The sequence below is a fragment of the Ochotona princeps genome, chromosome 1 (assembly GCF_030435755.1).
Source record: "Ochotona princeps isolate mOchPri1 chromosome 1, mOchPri1.hap1, whole genome shotgun sequence".
NCBI classification, from domain to species: Eukaryota; Metazoa; Chordata; class Mammalia; order Lagomorpha; family Ochotonidae; genus Ochotona; species Ochotona princeps.
This window is the reverse complement of record NC_080832.1, coordinates 74,424,894-74,443,154: the sequence shown is the minus strand read 5'-3', so window position 1 is coordinate 74,443,154 and position 18,261 is coordinate 74,424,894. Positions and strand designations below refer to the sequence as shown.

General features: G+C 40.0%; 1 protein-coding gene across 2 annotated transcripts in view; it reads right to left on the bottom strand.

Moving 5' to 3' along the window:
* The window catches only part of CEP162 (centrosomal protein 162), a 68,433-nt gene extending 52,300 nt beyond the window's left edge, over positions 1 to 16,133 (bottom strand). For both annotated transcript variants that reach the window (XM_058661049.1, XM_004580421.4), the window contains exons 1-7: positions 15,978 to 16,133; positions 14,992 to 15,103; positions 12,134 to 12,245; positions 6,812 to 6,958; positions 6,303 to 6,486; positions 3,347 to 3,414; positions 13 to 131 (exon numbers count right to left, since the gene is read on the bottom strand). In XM_058661049.1, coding sequence (XP_058517032.1) covers positions 13 to 131; positions 3,347 to 3,414; positions 6,303 to 6,486; positions 6,812 to 6,958; positions 12,134 to 12,245; positions 14,992 to 15,045 — 684 coding nt within the window. In that variant the 5' untranslated portion in view covers positions 15,046 to 15,103; positions 15,978 to 16,133. The remainder of the gene's footprint in view (positions 1 to 12; positions 132 to 3,346; positions 3,415 to 6,302; positions 6,487 to 6,811; positions 6,959 to 12,133; positions 12,246 to 14,991; positions 15,104 to 15,977) is intronic.
* Positions 16,134 to 18,261: the final 2,128 nt, after the last annotated feature.

Here is an 18,261-nt window from a genome sequence, read left to right as displayed (position 1 = left end):
ATTGAAGCATACCTTCTCGGGTACACATATATTCTTTGATTTGGGATTTTCTGTTGAATGAGGCTCCTCATCTTTGGTAGTCAAAGGTTCATCAATATCTTCACCATCTTCAAAATCATCACTGTAGTTTCCTAAAAAAATGATTTTTAAAAGTATAAGAGTGACACTATCAAAAGAGTTAAATTTAGGAAAACAGGCTGAGGTGTGAAGAAAATTTAATCAGCATATCAAAGAGCTATCTGTACCTCCTTGTTTATAGCAGCTCAATTCACAATAGCTAAGAAATGGAATCAACCCAGAGGTCCATTACCTGATAACGAAATCATGTACATGATGGAACATAATTCAAGAATTAAAAAAGAAAAAGGAACAAAGAAAGAAGTTCACAAAAAATGGATACAGCTGTAGATCACTATGTTTAGTGAAATAATCCAGTCCGCAAAAGACAAATATCATGCTGTTTTCCCTGACTTACAGCAACTAACAGAGTATAAGAAAAAGTAGTGAGGGGCCAGCACCATAGCACAGGTTAAGCTTCTGTCTGCAGTGCTGGCACTCCATATAAGCACTGGTTTGAGTCACAGCTGCTCCACTTCCAATCCAGTTCCTTGCTAAGGGCCTTGAAAAACAGTAGAATATGGCCCAAATGCTTAAGTGACACAGAAGAAACTCCTGGCTTCCAACTGGCTCAGCTGCATACTTTAAGGTCATTTGGGGAGTGAATCAGTTTAGGGAAGATCTCTCTGTTTTTCCTTCTTTTTCTGTAACTCTGCCTTTCAAATAAAATTAAATAAAAATCTTTTAAAAAATGTAATGTGAATGGGGTGCAACTGACATTTTGAGATTGGATGGCTGTTTACGGCCCTGTCTATAAACCCGAGTAACAGTGGTTCTTCTGTGGTTGGTTTTCTGGGACTAGTTGTTAAATTCTTTATGTAACGGAGGATTAAGCTTGTGATTATAAAGTAAATTGAAAATATGTCATTGAAAATTAAGAATAAGGAGGGAGGAGGGTAGGGAAGGAAACAGCAAATGCTCTTAAAACTGTACATATGCGATGTGAGGGCGATCTGGCTGTGACATCGGTAACCCCACTGATCGCCAGGGTTGATTCGGCTGATCTGGCTGGCTAGGCGGGTGTCCCCTTCCTCCCTCACCGCTCCATGTGCATCCCTCCCGAAGCTGTGCGCTCGGTCGAAGAGGACGACCATCCCCGCTAGAGGAAGACCCGTCTTCAGTCAAGGGTATACGAGTAGCTGCGCTCCCCTGCTAGAACCGCCAAACAAGCTCTCAAAACTGTACATATGAAATTTGTTACCTCTACATAAAATGTAAAAAGCTAAATAAATAAATGAATAATAAATAAATAAAAGAACTAATGGCTAATAGTTAATATCCAGATCACTCAAGCAGCTCCCTCAGAACATTCTTCCCCACACTGGAGTCTAAGGTGACATCAAATTACTGTCTCCAGTCCCTGGGCACTGGTATAGTTTGACAGCAAGGAGTAAGCCCTCTTTCTCTCCCCTTACTACGGACACAGGAGAAAAAAATGATCTAACACATCTATCTCACCCACCTACCTCCACACCTAGACCCTCCCCACCCTAACCAGAGACCCACATGGGCACACATCCTTCTCAATTATATGAACAATATAAAATAAAATTAAAGAGGATTAATGGCTTAAATATTTTTGATTGTGAATGGAACTATAAATCCACAGATTGATGACACTGCACAAATTACAAAGAGGATAAACATTAAGGGCAAGCAGTCACATCATGTGCAAATTGCAAAGAAACAAGGAGAAAGAAAAAAATCTTAGGAAAAAAATACTTAAAGAAAAAAACCTTCTCATCTACAATTCTATGCCAATTAAAACTATTCTTCAAAAGTGAAGGTGAAATACATTTATAGACAAATAAATGCTAAGAGGATTTGTTCTTGGTAGTAACCTATATGACAAGAGATGCTAAAGGAATTTCTTTAAGTTGAAGAATAACTTGAGATGGAGACTCAATTCTAGAAAAGAACTGGAACTATTATAAATTTTTATTTAAATACACACTTCATTATTCTTCAAACATTTTTTAAAGTGATAATTGAGGGGTTGGTGTAGTGGCATACCAGGTGAAACTGCTGCCTGCAATGCTGGCATCCCAAATGGGCACAGCTTTCTACCACGGCTGCTCTACTTCCCATCCAGTTTGCTGGAAAAACAGAAGGCAGTCCAAGTGCCTGGTCCCCTGCTGCCTGTATTGCCTTAATAATAATAATGATGATAATAACAACAACAACGCACTGGGGGACTTTAAGACACAGAAAAGAGGGGTGGGCATTTGGCTGTTATACTGCATTAATTTGCTGCTTATGACATTTGCATCTGATATCTGACTATCTGGCTGGAATCCTTGCTATTTCGCTATTCTACTTCTTATTCTCTCTCCTGCATTTAATGTGTACCCCAGAAGGCAGCAAATGATGACTAAAGCACCTGAGTTCTTGTCACTTATGTGAAGGATTCACATGGAACTCTGGGCTCCTGGCTTTGGCCTGGTTTTGTCCTGGCTGCTATGGGCACTTGGGCAATTCTCAGCAAATAGAAGATCTTCCTTCATCTGGCTCTTTCTCGCTCTCTGCCTTTCAAATAAGGTGAAAACAATAAAAGTGAATCTTAAAAAACAAAATTTGTAGGAGAAAAATATATAAGATAATGCAGTGGATGGGAGGAGTTTAAAGTAGCCTTTAAGAAGGCAAAGATACATATGGTGTATCATAAAGTGACTAAAAAATATTTGAAAAAAAATTCAGCTAAGAAGTTATTAAAGAAATAAAATCATAAATATTTCATCCTCTAGAATGCAGGACAAAAGCAGCAGCAATAACAATAAGAAACTCAAGAAATGAATAGCAAATATCAGTAAATTACTGCATCAGTATGTTTTGTGATGGGTAGGAACAGTTTAATTAAACATCAGAAATGGTCAGCTTGAATAAAAAAGCAAAAACCCAGCTATATGCATTCTAAAACACAGACACACGGAAAGTCCAAAGCACAGAGAAAGACGCTTCTTATGTACCTTTCCACCGCCATGTTGTGATTTCAGAGTCCCATAATCCTGGTACAAATATTGCTTTCTCCTGCAATCACAACAAATCCACAGCCTACTCTCATCTCAAACAATTTCTTACTAGTTCAAATTGTAACAGACACAGGCAACCATATTCCACCTGTTCAAGGCTCTTTCCAAGACCATACGATCTTTTTATTTTTTCTTGGATCAGCAACTTTATTACAAACTGTGTATCTTTTCAAATACTGTACATTTTAAAAATAACTTACCTGCTAGTTCTTCATGTCTTGATTCATTCTGACACTCATCTTTAGTTAGTTCCACATTGGCCTGATTCCTGGAAAAAATATTTAATTTAATATCTCATGTCAATAATACATTTTCATAAAATCATATATAGTTTAAAAGTTATGCATGAAGTACTCAACACATGCACAAAAGTTTGTGGAAAATGGGAATTAAAGCATGTTCATTTTCACATGAGAAATATAAAAATCCATGTAGCTTTTTTGAAATGTGCATTTTCCAAGAACTTTCTGAAGAAACATTGTGTTTAAGTACTCTTGCTCTATCAAAAGCTAAAAATACCCAAGCTATAAATGATCCTCATTCATTGATAAGATCCTAAAAGCATGCACATCAAAAGCAAAAACAAACAGAATTGTATCAAACTAAGAAGCTTACGGACAGTAAAGGAAACACAGTGAAGAGACAACTAACAAGATGTGAAAAAAACACGTGCAAACTATTCATCTCACTGCAGAGATGAATGCATACCATATATGGAATTATAATTGAAAAGCTCAACAGTAGAAAAACAAATACTCTAGTTAAGGAATGGGAAATGGATCTGAAAGCTATTACTCCAAATGGCCAACAACATGGAAAAATACTCAATACCACTAGCCATCAGGAAACTGCAAATCAAAACTAAAAAGAGATCTATTATTAAAAAGACAAAAATAAATGGTGAGGAGGATGTAGATGAAAGAAACCTTTGTAACTCTTGGTAGGAATAAAAACTAGTACAACCATCATGCAGAAGGGTGTAGGGGTTCCTCCAAAACCAGAAACAGAAATGTCATATGATCCACCCTTCTCACTGCTGAGTATATATTCAAAGGAAATGAAATCAGACTGCTGAAAGACATCTCAATCAGTATGTTTATGCAGCAGTATTTACAACAGGTTAAGAGCTGGACTCAATCTAAGTGTTCACTGATGTATGAATGGATAAAGAAAATGTTACATATTTGCATGTGCACACACACAAACACATACAATGAGGTAATAATATGCACTAAGAAAGAATGAAGTCTTGAAAGCTTCAGTAAAATGGACAGGAGTGGATCACTGTCTTATGTGAAATAAGCCAGAGAAAGACAAATACCACATGCTCTCTTCCACACACACAGTTTTAAAACTCTCTATGATTTGAGTTTAAAATAGTGGTTACTATACATTGGGAAGGGTAGAGCAAGGTGGATTGGGAGAGTTTATATAATGGGCACAAAAACACAGCAGGGTGTTAACGCAGTGGGTTCTAGTGTTTTTCAGCACAGTGCAGTAACTATGACTCATGAATACCCATAATATTTTATATAAAAAACTGGAACAGAAGACCCAGTATGTTCCAAATACAAAGAAAAATGAGGAAATGGCAAGGCTGGTGAGGTCAGCTTGTTCTGCATGTCTGTGTGTTGCACTGCACCCTTTGAAAATGTGCCAGAGGGGCTGGTGTTGTGCTTTAACAAGTAAAGCCACCGCCTGAGAAGCTGGTTCGAGTGACCATCTAGATTTCTACTACTGTGCCTGGGAAAAGCAACAAAAGATGGTCCAAACGCTTGGGCCCGGCATCCAAGAGGGAGATCCTGGTGGCTCCTCACTTTGGCCTGGCCCACCGCTGACTGTTGTGACCATCTGGGGGGATCAATCAGTGCATGGAAGATTTCTGTAGCTGTAACGCTACCTTTCAAATAAATAAATCTTCAAAAAGTACAAGCATTATGCGTTAATGCAAAATTAAAAATAAATTAAAAAAATAAAACAGATGCTCAGACTAATTGTAGCTGCAAAAGTACTTGTACACATTCACATGTATGCATCTCATAACCCAGAAATTCCTTCCACACTGATGATTAAGAGTTTCAAAACTGCAATAACCAGTCACGTCTACATGGAGGTCAGAAATAAATGCCAAGGTCAGCATTTCTATGCCAGTAAGCAATCTGACCCCGATTAGGGGTGCGAAATAGGAACCTTAAAATGAAACATTCAGCATGGAAATAAAGAAGCCTGAGAATGCTTTAAGTGTACTGGATATATTAATTCACATGCTTTTTTTTTTTCCCCCAAAACAAGGAATCAGCTTCACCTTTTTTTCAGTTTATGAATCCTGGCTTAAGTGAAAGCAGACCTGAGAAATTATAACTGCAATAATAGTCACAACAAACACCTAAAACTGCATGCTCAATGCTATACTGCACTCTGGCCAGACAGTTCTAAAACAACAAACATCAATAGCTGGAAGAATATGGTGAAGGCAGAAGAAAAAGGAGTTGGTATGGCGCAGCATTAACTGCTGCTTGCCACAATGTCAGCATTCTGTATCAGACTGCCAGGGTGAGCTGGGCTGCTTGGCTTTGGGTTCAGCATTCTACTAATGTGCCTGGGAAGACAGAGGCCCTTCACCGCATGTAGGACAGCAGGATAGTTTCTGGCTCCTGGCTTTGACCTGGCCCACACTTGGCTGTGCTGTCACTTGTGGAGTAAACCAGCACACAGAACTTTTTTTTTTTAAGACACACAAAAAAATAAGAAATAGTACACGTGTAGGTATTCTGCCACAGTGGGGGCAAGCTGCCTTTTGGGATGCCGGCATGCCCTATCAGAGTGCCTGGTTCAAATCCTGGCTCTCTGGTTTCAATCCAGTTTCCTGCTGATATTCCTGGGAGGTAAATCACAGATTAACTGCCTGGCCCAGTCACTTGCATGGAGGATCCAGAGGTTTCAGGACTCCAGCTATCGCCTCTCTAGCCCTGGTTGTCGCAGCCATTTCAGCTCTCAATGCATATTCTGTTTATACACAAGAAAGGCCTCGACTATAATAACAGAGAATAGAACTTAAAAAAATAAGGTTTTTGCCTCTTGTTCTGATTACCATCCATGTATACATCATTCAAAAATACAAAAGCATAAGTATCTAATAGCTTATACTGTATTTACCTATACAGAGCTTTGAAACGTGTAGAGTCATTAGAATCCAATTCTTCATTTAATTTTGAATAATCAATGGAAGACGTCAAGCCTTTCTCAAGTCTGGCAAAAAACTGCTCTTTCTCTTCCTGTTCCTCTAATGTGTCTAAACCCAGTCCAAGAATACTAGGACTGGGTTCAGGAAGTACGAATTCTAAACAGAAAGCATAAAATTGCATTAATATTCAGAATTCTGACACAATTCATTTACATGATGCATTTATTGACATGACACAATAAATTTAAAAGTTTTTTTTTAACAAATTTAACAGAATTGCTCACCCACCAAATAGATTCATATTGTATCAATATATAAAGTTTAAGGTTAAGGTTTATGCAAAGGTGTAACTCTAAATCTTTACAAAGATATTAAATCTGCTTTTTTACTTCGGTGAATGAGGTTCCAAGATATTTGAGTTAATTTTTGTAAAACTTCTGAACTCCAGCACAGCAGCTAAAATATTCTTCCCATTTCTTACCATTTGCTTCTAAGCTGTCAACACTTAAGAGAGAAGTTCCACTGCTCTTAAGAAACTGAATCTTTTCAGCAGACTCCTCGTCTACCTCCAGAACAGGCGGAGACATCTTCTTGGTTTTCAGATAGCTCACATTTGTCCCAAGCAATCCTAGGAGGAGATTTCAAACAATTAGATATTGATGTTCACAGAACTGTTCGGATCTCTCTGCCACCATAAAACCTGCTGGACTAATTTTGTACATTGTGACTCTTTAATATACATGCTCTGTAATCCATCAGACCCAAATTTCAAAGAAAATAATTACTTGGTAGTAATGCATCTTACCAACTGAATTATTTCAATATTTGCATAATGAAAACTTTTTAAAAAACTACATTGAAGCACAACTACTTAATAGAGTCTACAATGCTATAAAATAATAACCATAATTGTACTGCTTTGTAATACAATTGCAAATAAGTTTGTGGGTAGTCAAGACTTTTTTTTTAGCACAAACACCACTTGAAGTAGGGATGAAAAATACCAATCTGTGTGTTTTTTTAAAGATTTATTTGTCTTTGTTAGAATGATATTAAATTCATGGAGAGAAGATTTTCTGTCCACTGATTCACTCCCCAAATGGCCACAATGGCTGGAACTGAGTCAATCTGAAGCCAGGAGCAAGGACTTTTTTTCTGGTCTCCCTTGTGAGTGCAGGATTCCAGAGATTTGGCCCATCCTTCACTGCTTTCCCAGGTCATGAGCAGGGAACTAGATAGGAATTGGAGCAGCTGGGACATGAATTGGCACACATATGGGATGCTGGCACTTGCAAGGTAAGGATCTAGCTACGGAGTGAGCCATTGTACCAAGACCCAAAACATCTTTCAAAGTCACTATTTCAAAAATATCAGAAACTGTGGCTCACTACAGGAAAGTTTCTCACATTAGGACCTACACATTGTTAAGGGTGGAAAGACTCCCAAATAGTAATCTCGACACAGCTGCAGAAATGAAAGTAGAACATGGCAAGGTTGGGGTGCTTGTAGCAACCATTCAAGGTCTGACACTGCCTCTGAAGCTGGACGTCAGCATGTGACTCACGGCAACCATCCTTAGAGCAGAGCATTTCAGAATGGAAAACTTTTTCTAAAGTTAATACGTTTCAAACATATAAAAAGCATTTTATGACTGATTTGATATTAGACAAATAAAATTTTATCAATATTTCTTGATAAAATGTTTGTATTTGAAAAAGATTCTTCATGTGTGGGCATGTTACACAGCAGGTGGAGCACCTGCATCCCACACTGGTGTAGCTGCTCTTACTCCTGGCTCTGTATTCCAGCTACTTGCTAATACAGACCCCTGGAGGGAGCAGACGATAGGAAAAGATATTACATGAAAACACAAAGGAAAATCAACTAGCTATAGCCATTCAAATATCAGAAAAAATAGACTTTGACAGAAAAACTATTAAAAGACAAAGAATGGCATTGCATAAGGGTTAAGGGACCAATAGAACAACACCAGGGCACCCGGCTACGTGAAACAATTAATGGATTTAAAGGAAGACAAAGACTCCAACACAATAATAATGGAGGACTCCCTCCCTTCCATCAACCATGCAGAAACTCAATGGAACAATGGAGATAATGCATATTATGGACTAAAGGACCTAATTGTCATGACATACAAAATCTGAATAGACCAATGACTAAGGTGTTCCTTAAGGAAGATTGTGTATGTTTAAAACCTCTAAGCCAGACAAATGGAAGGCAGATGTCACAGTAAGAGGGTCAGTGTAGTTCCAGTGGCCTGAGGTAGTGAAACACTGTGAAAATTGACAGGACAGGAAAGTTGGTGCAGGAGTGGGAGGGAGGGTGGTAGCTTAAAGTCATTGATGCTTACGATAAGTAACATGAGAAGTGACATCTTGTGGTAGCTGACAAGATTTTGGCTGTAAAGTTCAAGGTCCTCAGGAGCCAGGTTATTGGAGGTATTACTTCCATGTTAATGAAGTCAGTAAGAATGAGGAGAACTGGAAACTGACAGTGAAACACCTTTGAGCGGTGAAAATGAATAATCTGGAGGTCAACAGGTAACTGTGAGAAGGAAAAAGGAATAGGTGTTCTGACAACATGGTGTAGAACAGAGTGGAGGGAGGAAGGTCATGAAGCCGCATGAAGAGAAATCGACACCTTTTCCAGGCCTGACGGAACAACGCTGAACCAGGTTGTTGGAGAACCAGCAGAAGAGAGTTAAACATGAACCGCAGCTCTAACTTCTTGGCAGGTAACATGTGAGACATCACAGGTGGGCATGGGTAGGGTGGTAGATTCTCGCCAAGACTGGAAGATTCAAGAACATTTCTGCAAGGAGGTAATACTAAGGTGTAAAGGAAGAGCAGGAAATAACTTGGTGAATTGGGACTGGAAACATCTACAGACCGGAGAACAGGTACAATGGGTAAGATGTAGGATTTAAGGATGCAAAATGCCACAAGGCTATACAGTGACAGTGAGGGTGAGTCTGGGAGAAAATAATCCTAAAGCAGATGTGTCTGACCAGCTCTCCTAACAGCCCAGCACCAGAAACACTGGGGAAAAAGAAATCCCTTTAATTGTTAAAGTATACACTTGTAAAGAACTGATAAATGAAAGTAGAAAAAAAAATGATGTGATATATATTAAGATGAGAAAAAACATGATTTCTTCCGTTAGGAAGCCTTATTAATAAGTTACAAGTTATAACTTTTATGTCCTAATTACTGTTTTGAAAAGGGTGCAGAACCCATTTTGTGGCTTCACAGGAATATTGGTTTTATTGGACCAAATCATAACTTTGAAACAGCTGTAGAAATGAAGAGGTGCATGCCAAGGCTGCAGCATTCTCAGGGCAACTGCCCAATGTCTCAACACTGCTCTAAGCGGACTCAGGAACATGATCCACACCCTCTGCACAGATTATTTTCTGGTTATGGCAACAGATAAAGGAAATCACAATACAGAAGCTGCACAGTGTCAACAGTTTCTAGCACAGCTAGTCCATTTATCCCTCGAGGGGTATTCAATCCTCCTGCAGAAACTTCTGCATTCTTGATGGCAGGAAGTATACCTTGCCTTTGCATGCTTGCTGTGAACTCAATAAACGTTTAACTGAACCAGGGACCAGCTATGCTCTGGACCTAGGAACACCCATATTAGTGTCTTATTTGATGATATGTGCATCATCAATGTTTGCTTCTGGACTATAAATATTTGCTTTTTTGTGCAAATATATTTCTTATTGGTATACTCTCAAAAAGTATAATACAGTTACTCAGTTTCTATGCAAGTGTTTCTGCTCTAGGAATTCTTCTTTCCCTACAGGGCCAGTCTGCAGATTTCTGCTCTAACTCTAGAAAGAGCACTTTAATGATTTAAAAAAAAAATTCCAGTATCATTTCTTAAAAATAGCCTTTTCAAGAAATAATACGGAACTGTTAAATATGTCTTGACAATACGATGCTGGATTCTGCCACTGACCAAACCTACAACATTAAGGATACACTTAAATAGCAGAATGATGGACAATGTGACTGTTTATGATGGACTGTATTACTACAATAATATGGGAAAAACAAGTGAGGGGATAGAGCTCGGAGAGGGGAAATCCCAGAGTCTATGGAACTGCACTATAAGATAATAATAATAATAAATACAGTACCAAAAAAAAAGAAACATGAGGGAAAAAATTCCAGAGTACATATACATGTTATCACTATTGCATGCTTTGGGGATTTATAACACACACCGAGCTGTTCAGGAAGGCATTTCCTTCATGTACACTGTAAGAATAGAGCTCAAGCTACCCAACACTTGTTTCTCAAACACATTTACTTACTAGATAACAGTAAATAGTATTATGTAATAATAACAAACACACGTCAGGCTCCAGCAAAAGAGAAACCCTCACAAAGCTCCCACACTCAGTTGGAGTAGCAGATAGGTTGTAACCAGCAACTCAATGAACAAATGCCATTAGGGTGTCTCAACATCAAAACAAAGGAGAAAACAGTTGTTATGACAAGGGAGCTAGAGGAATCAGTGCAAGACTGTAAAAAACTGATATCCTGTTTTACTGGACCGGGGGAATTGGCAAGGATGTGTGAGATTGGGTATAGAGACTTGGGAGCCAACAGTGTAGCTAGGAGGTAAGGAAAAACTGCGGGTGGCTGCTGCATGGGGTGGAACGGGGGATTCCCGTTAGATCATGTGGCGCCTTAACCATTTCACCCAGCAATTCTGACTCAGTTTTATGAGACAAAAACAATAGTCAGAGGAAAGAAATATTTCCGCTAGGAAAGAGATACAGAAATCCCATCAGTTTATAATACCATGCTTAACACTGACCCACAAATAATGCTAACATGTTCCTCAATACAGGTAGAAGTAGTGTGGGTTCTTTACAGATATGGCAGTATTAAGTACATATGACAAATCATATGTATACTTACTATAATTTATATATAGTGTGTAGTAAGTCTAGGAAATCATTCAAGAAAGTAATTTTGCATTTGTAAATATGTGAACGGGAGTCTTTCTTGAAAAGACACAAACATGTGAGAGAGGTTCAATAATGAGTTATCATTAAATCAGTAAATTCGGTTTTTACTATGGTCACTAATTGTTCTACTAAAATATCTAGAGTTATTAGAATCTTCCCAATATGGGGTGGGCACTGTGCCTACCTGGACTGCCTGGTTCAACCTGAGCTGCTATGCTTCAGAATCAGCTTTCCGCTAGCGCACTTGGCATGGCAGCAGACATGGCCCAAGCACTGGACTGCTTGCCTCCCACAGAGGGAGACATGTTTGGAGCTCCTGGCTCACGGCTTTGACCTGGACTACCCCCAGCCACTGTGGGTATCTGGAGAGTAAGTCAGAAGGCGGAACATCTTCCGCTCTTTCTTGGCCTTGCCCGGTGTCACTTTCCTTTTCGATAAATAAGTAAATCAGTCTTAATAAGGTAAATGTCTTTGAAGTGATATCATTAATATAATGCCAGAATACTCTGTAAAAACCACCCAAAATCTATTATTAAACAGAGTATAAACATATTTGAATTATGAATTTGAGTAAATATAAACTATCCCAATGTAAAATAACTAAGTAAGAAAACAGTGGATTCTTAGTTATAAAATAAGTATAACGTGAAATAACAAGAAAATCAATTTAAACTTGAAAAACCTAGTCAGTGTTACTCTTTTATATTTTAGTGCAAGTAACAAAATTCAGAATTAAAAATCTTGACTGACCCCTTGTGGTCAAACAGCTTGAAGTGAAAAACGAATAATATTTACCACCAGCTTCACAATCATCTTCACTTAACCACCAAGGCACCGTATCTTTCTTCATTTCCTTCTTAGGTTGTCTGGGTGTTTTGTTTGAATTTTCAAAAGAATCATCTGAGAGCTAAATCAGAGATAAGTTATTGCATGTTAGAATGCATGATAAATTTAACAGTCCCAGATCCATCACAAAAAACATTCTATTGGTCCTTCCACAATTCAGCTATTATTCAGACAATCTTTTCAACGATGTTTAGATTCCTATCCCTACATACAAGTGGCCAAATCAACCTAAAAATTAAGCAAAAATCTCCATACTGAATTTCATATCCAGAATTACACAGCTTAACCAATAGAGAACAAAGAAATAAAGAAATATTGATCATGAAACTTGTTTAGAAAAAGGAAAACAGCTTTAAATTATCCTGGAGAACTTTGCTGATGAGGAAAGCTCAAAGAAGTTAAGCAGCTTGCCCAAATTACAAGTGTTAGTTAAAGCTACATATCAGAATTAAAATCCAGATTACACTTTAAACTGCCAAGACAACAACAGCAACAACATACACACATTTCTACCTTCCACACAGAAAAACTCTACCTCAATAGCTTTTAAGAGTATCAGTTTTAAAAAATGCAAAAAGCATTCCCTGGAGGAGGGAAGGGAAGAAAAACAATATTCTTATCTGATTTCCTGAAATAAACTACTTGCATCACTTATTCTTGAAACTTCACTCCATCTTGAAATAGTCCAGTTCTCTTTCCCCCACATTTTTCTGAGTTTGGCTAATGGCACCACCTGTATAGGACTGCCGACCCTGCAGGGCCGTGGCAAAGATCAGGAGGAGCAATGAAGAGTGCCTAACGCAGGTGGGCGTGGCAGGCATTCCCACGCCACTGCTCTCCAGATCACTGTCATCAAAAACAAAAAAGTCAAGAAAGGCGATCCTCAGAAACAACATGTTGGCAAGGATGTGAAAATTGGCACCCATAAGACTGCTGGTGGGAACAGAAAATAATGATCCCTTTAGAAAATTGTCTGGCAAATAAACAGAGTAAAAGGCTAAACAGAGTGATGGTAAAGCCCAGCAATTTTGGTTCTAGGTAATAAACATAAGAGAAACCAAAGCATACAGCCACAAGCAAGCTGGTGTATGACTGTTTATGCAGCATGATCTGTAACTGCCAAGAAGTGGAAAGAGTTCAAATATCCACCAACTGATATGTGAGTAAACAGAATGTATTTTAACAATACATTGGCATGTTATTCAGCTATTGCAAGAAATTACAATGCTGCAATCTGGATAAACCACAACACTAAAAAAAGTTAGACCCAAAGATCATGTGTGTGACTGCATTCCTATGAACTGCCCCTACTAGGTCAATCTTCAGGACAGAAACGGGTTCAGCGGTTGCCTAAGGCTCCAGAAGGGGTCATGACAGCGCAGGCGATGACCAGTAACTCTCCAGAGCTTCTCTCCAGGGTGATGCGAACACCGCAAGCACCGCTGAGGACTGCGTAACATCTCTGATGTATACGCTTTAAGTGGGAAAATCACAGTATGCAAGTTACATCTTAATAAAGCTGTGTTAGAAGAAAATGGTCACATCACATGCCCCAAGACAAAGATGTAAGCTATATCTTTTACCAAGTGAAGTAATAAGTTAGCAAAATGACTTAAGATGTCAGCATACTCTAATACTGGGTTACACTGTTTAGAAAAAAACAATGTCTTAAATATCTCACATGAGGTAAGAGCTTTTACAAGTTGAGGACAGATTTAGGAGGCAGACAGAAGGGAAGAGCAGGTTGGAAATAAGGGTAAGAGAGTTGGAAATAGTGTGTATTAGAGAGGTGCTAAATGAAAGATGGACGGAAGAACATTTCCAAGGGCCTGCACTGCTATTTACCTTTTAATACACCCACAATTAAATTTTAAAAATAAATGTCTCAAACTGGAACTGAGATTCATTTCAACAGCCTACTACAGCTGGCAATTGTTACGTGTTTTTATAAATCCATAAAAATCTACAAAGTACACATCATTTTTTCTAACAGACAATGGAACTGGTGATGTTTTACTATTCCAAATATCCCTTTGTAACGAAGAAAGTTGGCACGTTAAAACACACCTCCCAAAAATACTTTCTAAAGTCCTTCAATTTATGTGTAGAATGCGCTGCATCCCTTGAACCCCTTCATTTAGCAAATACTAAGTAAGCATTGATTGGGTACCGACAGCCATCATGTCACACGCTATGAATTCTTACATGGAAAGCAGTAGAGCCATGCTAGAAAAACAACAAACAGTGCTAAGTGTTATAAAAGGATTAAGCACGGTATACTTTGAAGTGGAAAAGTCCTGCGGTAGTGATACCTACTGTGAGACCCTCACAGGGCAGGTGAAGCTTAAGGCAACACCCTTGTAGGCAGCGGGCAGCTACATCAGAGCCTCTAAGAGGAAAATGAACTTGGCACATCTGGAAGAGGAAAGAGGCCACGGTAGGCCAAACAAAACTGATGATGGGGAAGAGTGATGAACAGTGCAGCAGATGCGGGATATCAGGAACGTAACACACGGCAGGGAGTCTGGATTTTATTCGATGTGATGGGAGAACAAGCTGCGGAGGGGCAGTGTCATTTACGTAACTGACTGTTCCAGCTGCACTGTGGGCAAGGAATTCTGAGAACTTCTCAGGTGAGATTCAGCACGTTGTTGAGCTACGAGGTTGCAGGGCAAAGGGGGCCCGCTAACCGGTAACAGGTGCATTCTGGGGGTGGAGCTGACAGATTGTTGATTAACTGATTGCACCTTGGAGGTGAAATGATGGATAAATCTGATGAGACAAACGTTTTAAAATCACAAACTCACCTCTTTCATAAACTGTTCAAACTCTTCATCCAGGTCTTTGCAACAGTGAGCCATAATCGACAATTTTTACTTTGCCATGTAAACATTCTCGATATTTATAACACTGGAAACGCTAAAGGGTAAGACGAAAATATTTTGAGGGAACTAGTGACTATACAAACAAGACTTCAGGCATTTATCTCATGAGTTAGTATATGCTCATAATGATCGATTAGTAAATTAATAAAATATTCCTTATTCATTAACCAAACTGCAAAAGCTGCTCTGATACTGTTTTGTACTTAAGAGTAAACATTTCCACCTGTGAATGCCAAGCGCAGAAGGATGGGACTTCCACTACTTCCTACATTTGTGTGTGTGCTGCTTAGTATCTCAAAAACAAACTAGGTTTCCATGCAAATCCAACAGGTCTTTTTTTCCCTTGTAAAGCACAATTTGTGCTGCCTTAGCATTCAGCTGGTTATTTTATCACCGCCTACAGTATTCTTTCTAAAAATGGGGATTGTTGCAGACAGAATTCATGAAAACATCTCACAATACTTAAACAAGAAAGCTAATGGACACTGTTTCTTTTGGGAAGGGTAACAAAAATCGACGCACCGAACACCTGTCCTAGAATCCAGTGACTGGCAGACAGAGCACTCCCTTTACACTCTAATGAACTCGACTTCAGAATCGCCCCCGTTTCTGGAGCTTAATTCCTTGAGGTTGTTCAAATCCGGCTTTCTCCGGCTGTGGTGGGCGCCGCAGACAATAGCTTCCCATCCTTACCAGCACTTTGGGTCAGCTCGGGGTGAGCGCAGCAAGGCGCAGACCCCGCGGCCGCTGGCGTCTCCGGGAGGCGCGGTCCCCGAGTTGGCGGGAAGCCACAGGGGCCTGGGCTGAGGAGGGGACCGCGCGGCACGCCACGGCCCTGAGGCCCGGGCCCGAAGCCCGGGGGGGCACGCGGAGAGGCGGGCGGGGAACAAGTGTGCAGGCCCACCTACCTTAGCCTCTGCATTCCCGGCTTTCCTGGAAGAGCTGAGCGGGCCCTGCAGTTGCCCGGGTAACAGACCTCCGGGGCGGGTCTCCGGCGTCACATGATCCGCGTTAGTCACGTGGCCCGTGGGCCCAGCAGGGCACCCACGAGGTTCTTCCGCCTTTGCAAGCGCGCGCTGGAACAGGCACGGTTCGGCAGGCTCCGCTGGAGGGAGCAGCCTTCGCTGCTATGCCAGTTCTCCCTCCCTGGCTTTTTTAACGGACAGCCCGGAGCCGGCAATAATGGGAAACTGTGCCGTGGCTTGCTGGGAAATGTAGTCTCTCTTCCCTGGTCCTCTTAAAGCCTTCCCCTTTCCGTGTCCTTTGAACGCTGTTTTCCTTGCCTAGTTCTGCTGTTTTTGAGATTTGTGTTTATTAGAAAGGCAGATCTACAGAGAGAAGGAGAGACACAGGGAAAGATCTTCCTGTCTGCTGGTTCACTCCCCAAGTGTCCCCAAGGGCCGGAGCTGATCTCATCAGAAGCCAGGAGCCAGGAGCTTCTTCCAGGTCTTTCATGCGGGTGCAGGGTCCCAAGGTTTTGATTCATCCTCTACTGCTTTCCCAGGCCGTAAGCCAGGAGCTGGGTGAGACGTGGAACAGCTGGGACAGGAACCGGCGTCCATATGAGATCCTAACGCTTATGAAGGGAGGATTAGCTAATGGTTCCATCGCGCCGGACCTTATACCTAAATTTTGAACAAATGCAATTGATTGGATTTCATTGCCCTGGGAGGTTTCTGTCGGTGTAGTGGGAGAAACGTGTAAGAACTCTTACTAAAGCAGAGGCTTCGTGCCGCCACCTAGTGGACAGAAAGTGGAAAATACGACTAGTAAGGTGTTTTTTAACTCCGTGATTTGAAAAGATTTGAAATGGAGACTGGATTATTCCCCTGCTGGAAAATCGTATAGCTATTTCTCACTGTAATTAAGACGAAAATCCAAACACCTACAAGGTCATTTATGATGTGCTTGGCACTGAGCTCCACAGCCTGACCTTATCTGTCCTTGCCAGCCCTCCCAAAATTGCAGCTCAACTAGAGCTGGAAACTTTCGTGTTGTTGAGAGTATCTTTAGCGCTTTCATGTAAATAGTGGAGAATGAGAGTTACTGCTGTTTTGTCTTTACAGAATTTAGATTTGCAAGATTCGTTTGGATTGTGGGGCACTAAGTTTTGGATAGTCAATTTAATTGTTATATTCCCGCTCCCCCCCTTCTTGTCATCAAAGAAATGGCGAGTGTTTATTTAAAACTTATTCTATGCTGGACATTGTTGTGTGATTTTTATAGCGTTATTTAATTTTTGTAACTACATTTTCAAGTACATAATATTATCCCTGTCTTAGAGAAATTGAAACTATATTAAAAGAGTAGCTTATGGGTAAAGCTGCCTTCTGGGAGAACTGACAGTTCACTTCTGATACAGCCTCCTGCTAGTGTGCCTAGGAGAGCAGCAGAAGATGCTCCAAGTCCCTGAGCCCCTGCCATCCACATGAGAGACCTGGAGGAGCTTCCAGGCTTTGGACTGTTCTTAGGGCATAGATCAAAGGATGGGAGGTATATTCATTCTCTCTCTCTTTCTCCTACTTGCAAATGAATACGTAAATCTTGAAAGGAAAAAGATTTAAAGTATAAATTTTTGAAGTTAATAGAATTATGAATGGGAAGGATTCAAGATCTTCTCGGTGTTGCACTGGCCACATGACCCATAATTTAAAATATTATAACATACTAATTTATTATAAAGATCTATCCAGCTAGGACATCAGTGAAGTGACATTGTAAGATGACCACTTCAGTAACTGAGTCAATTAGCTCACTTCAGATGGGACCCAGCTCTGTTACAGGTGGCCTATGTGTGTTTCATAGATTGACGTGAACCGTGAGGTGTATATTGTATTTGCCAGCTTCCCAGTGATGGTCTAGGGGACAAGAACTGTATTTCTTTTCTCTTCACTTTTTTCTTTTACTTATTATTATTATTAGCATATTATCATTTTGTGATGCAGTTTCATATGCTTTGGGATTTCCCCTACACCTTCCCACGATCCCCCCACCCCAACTGAGTTCTCCCATATCATTACAACAGCATAGTTCCTCATAGACAGCCGTAAGTCCATCATTGCGGGCATGGAGAATGGCAGAGAATGGCAGAGAATCCAGAATCCCATTGTCAAGACACATCCAACAGTTTCTATTTAATTTTTTAAACATTTAAAAATACTGCTATTTACACGTTATTTATTTCTATCTTTA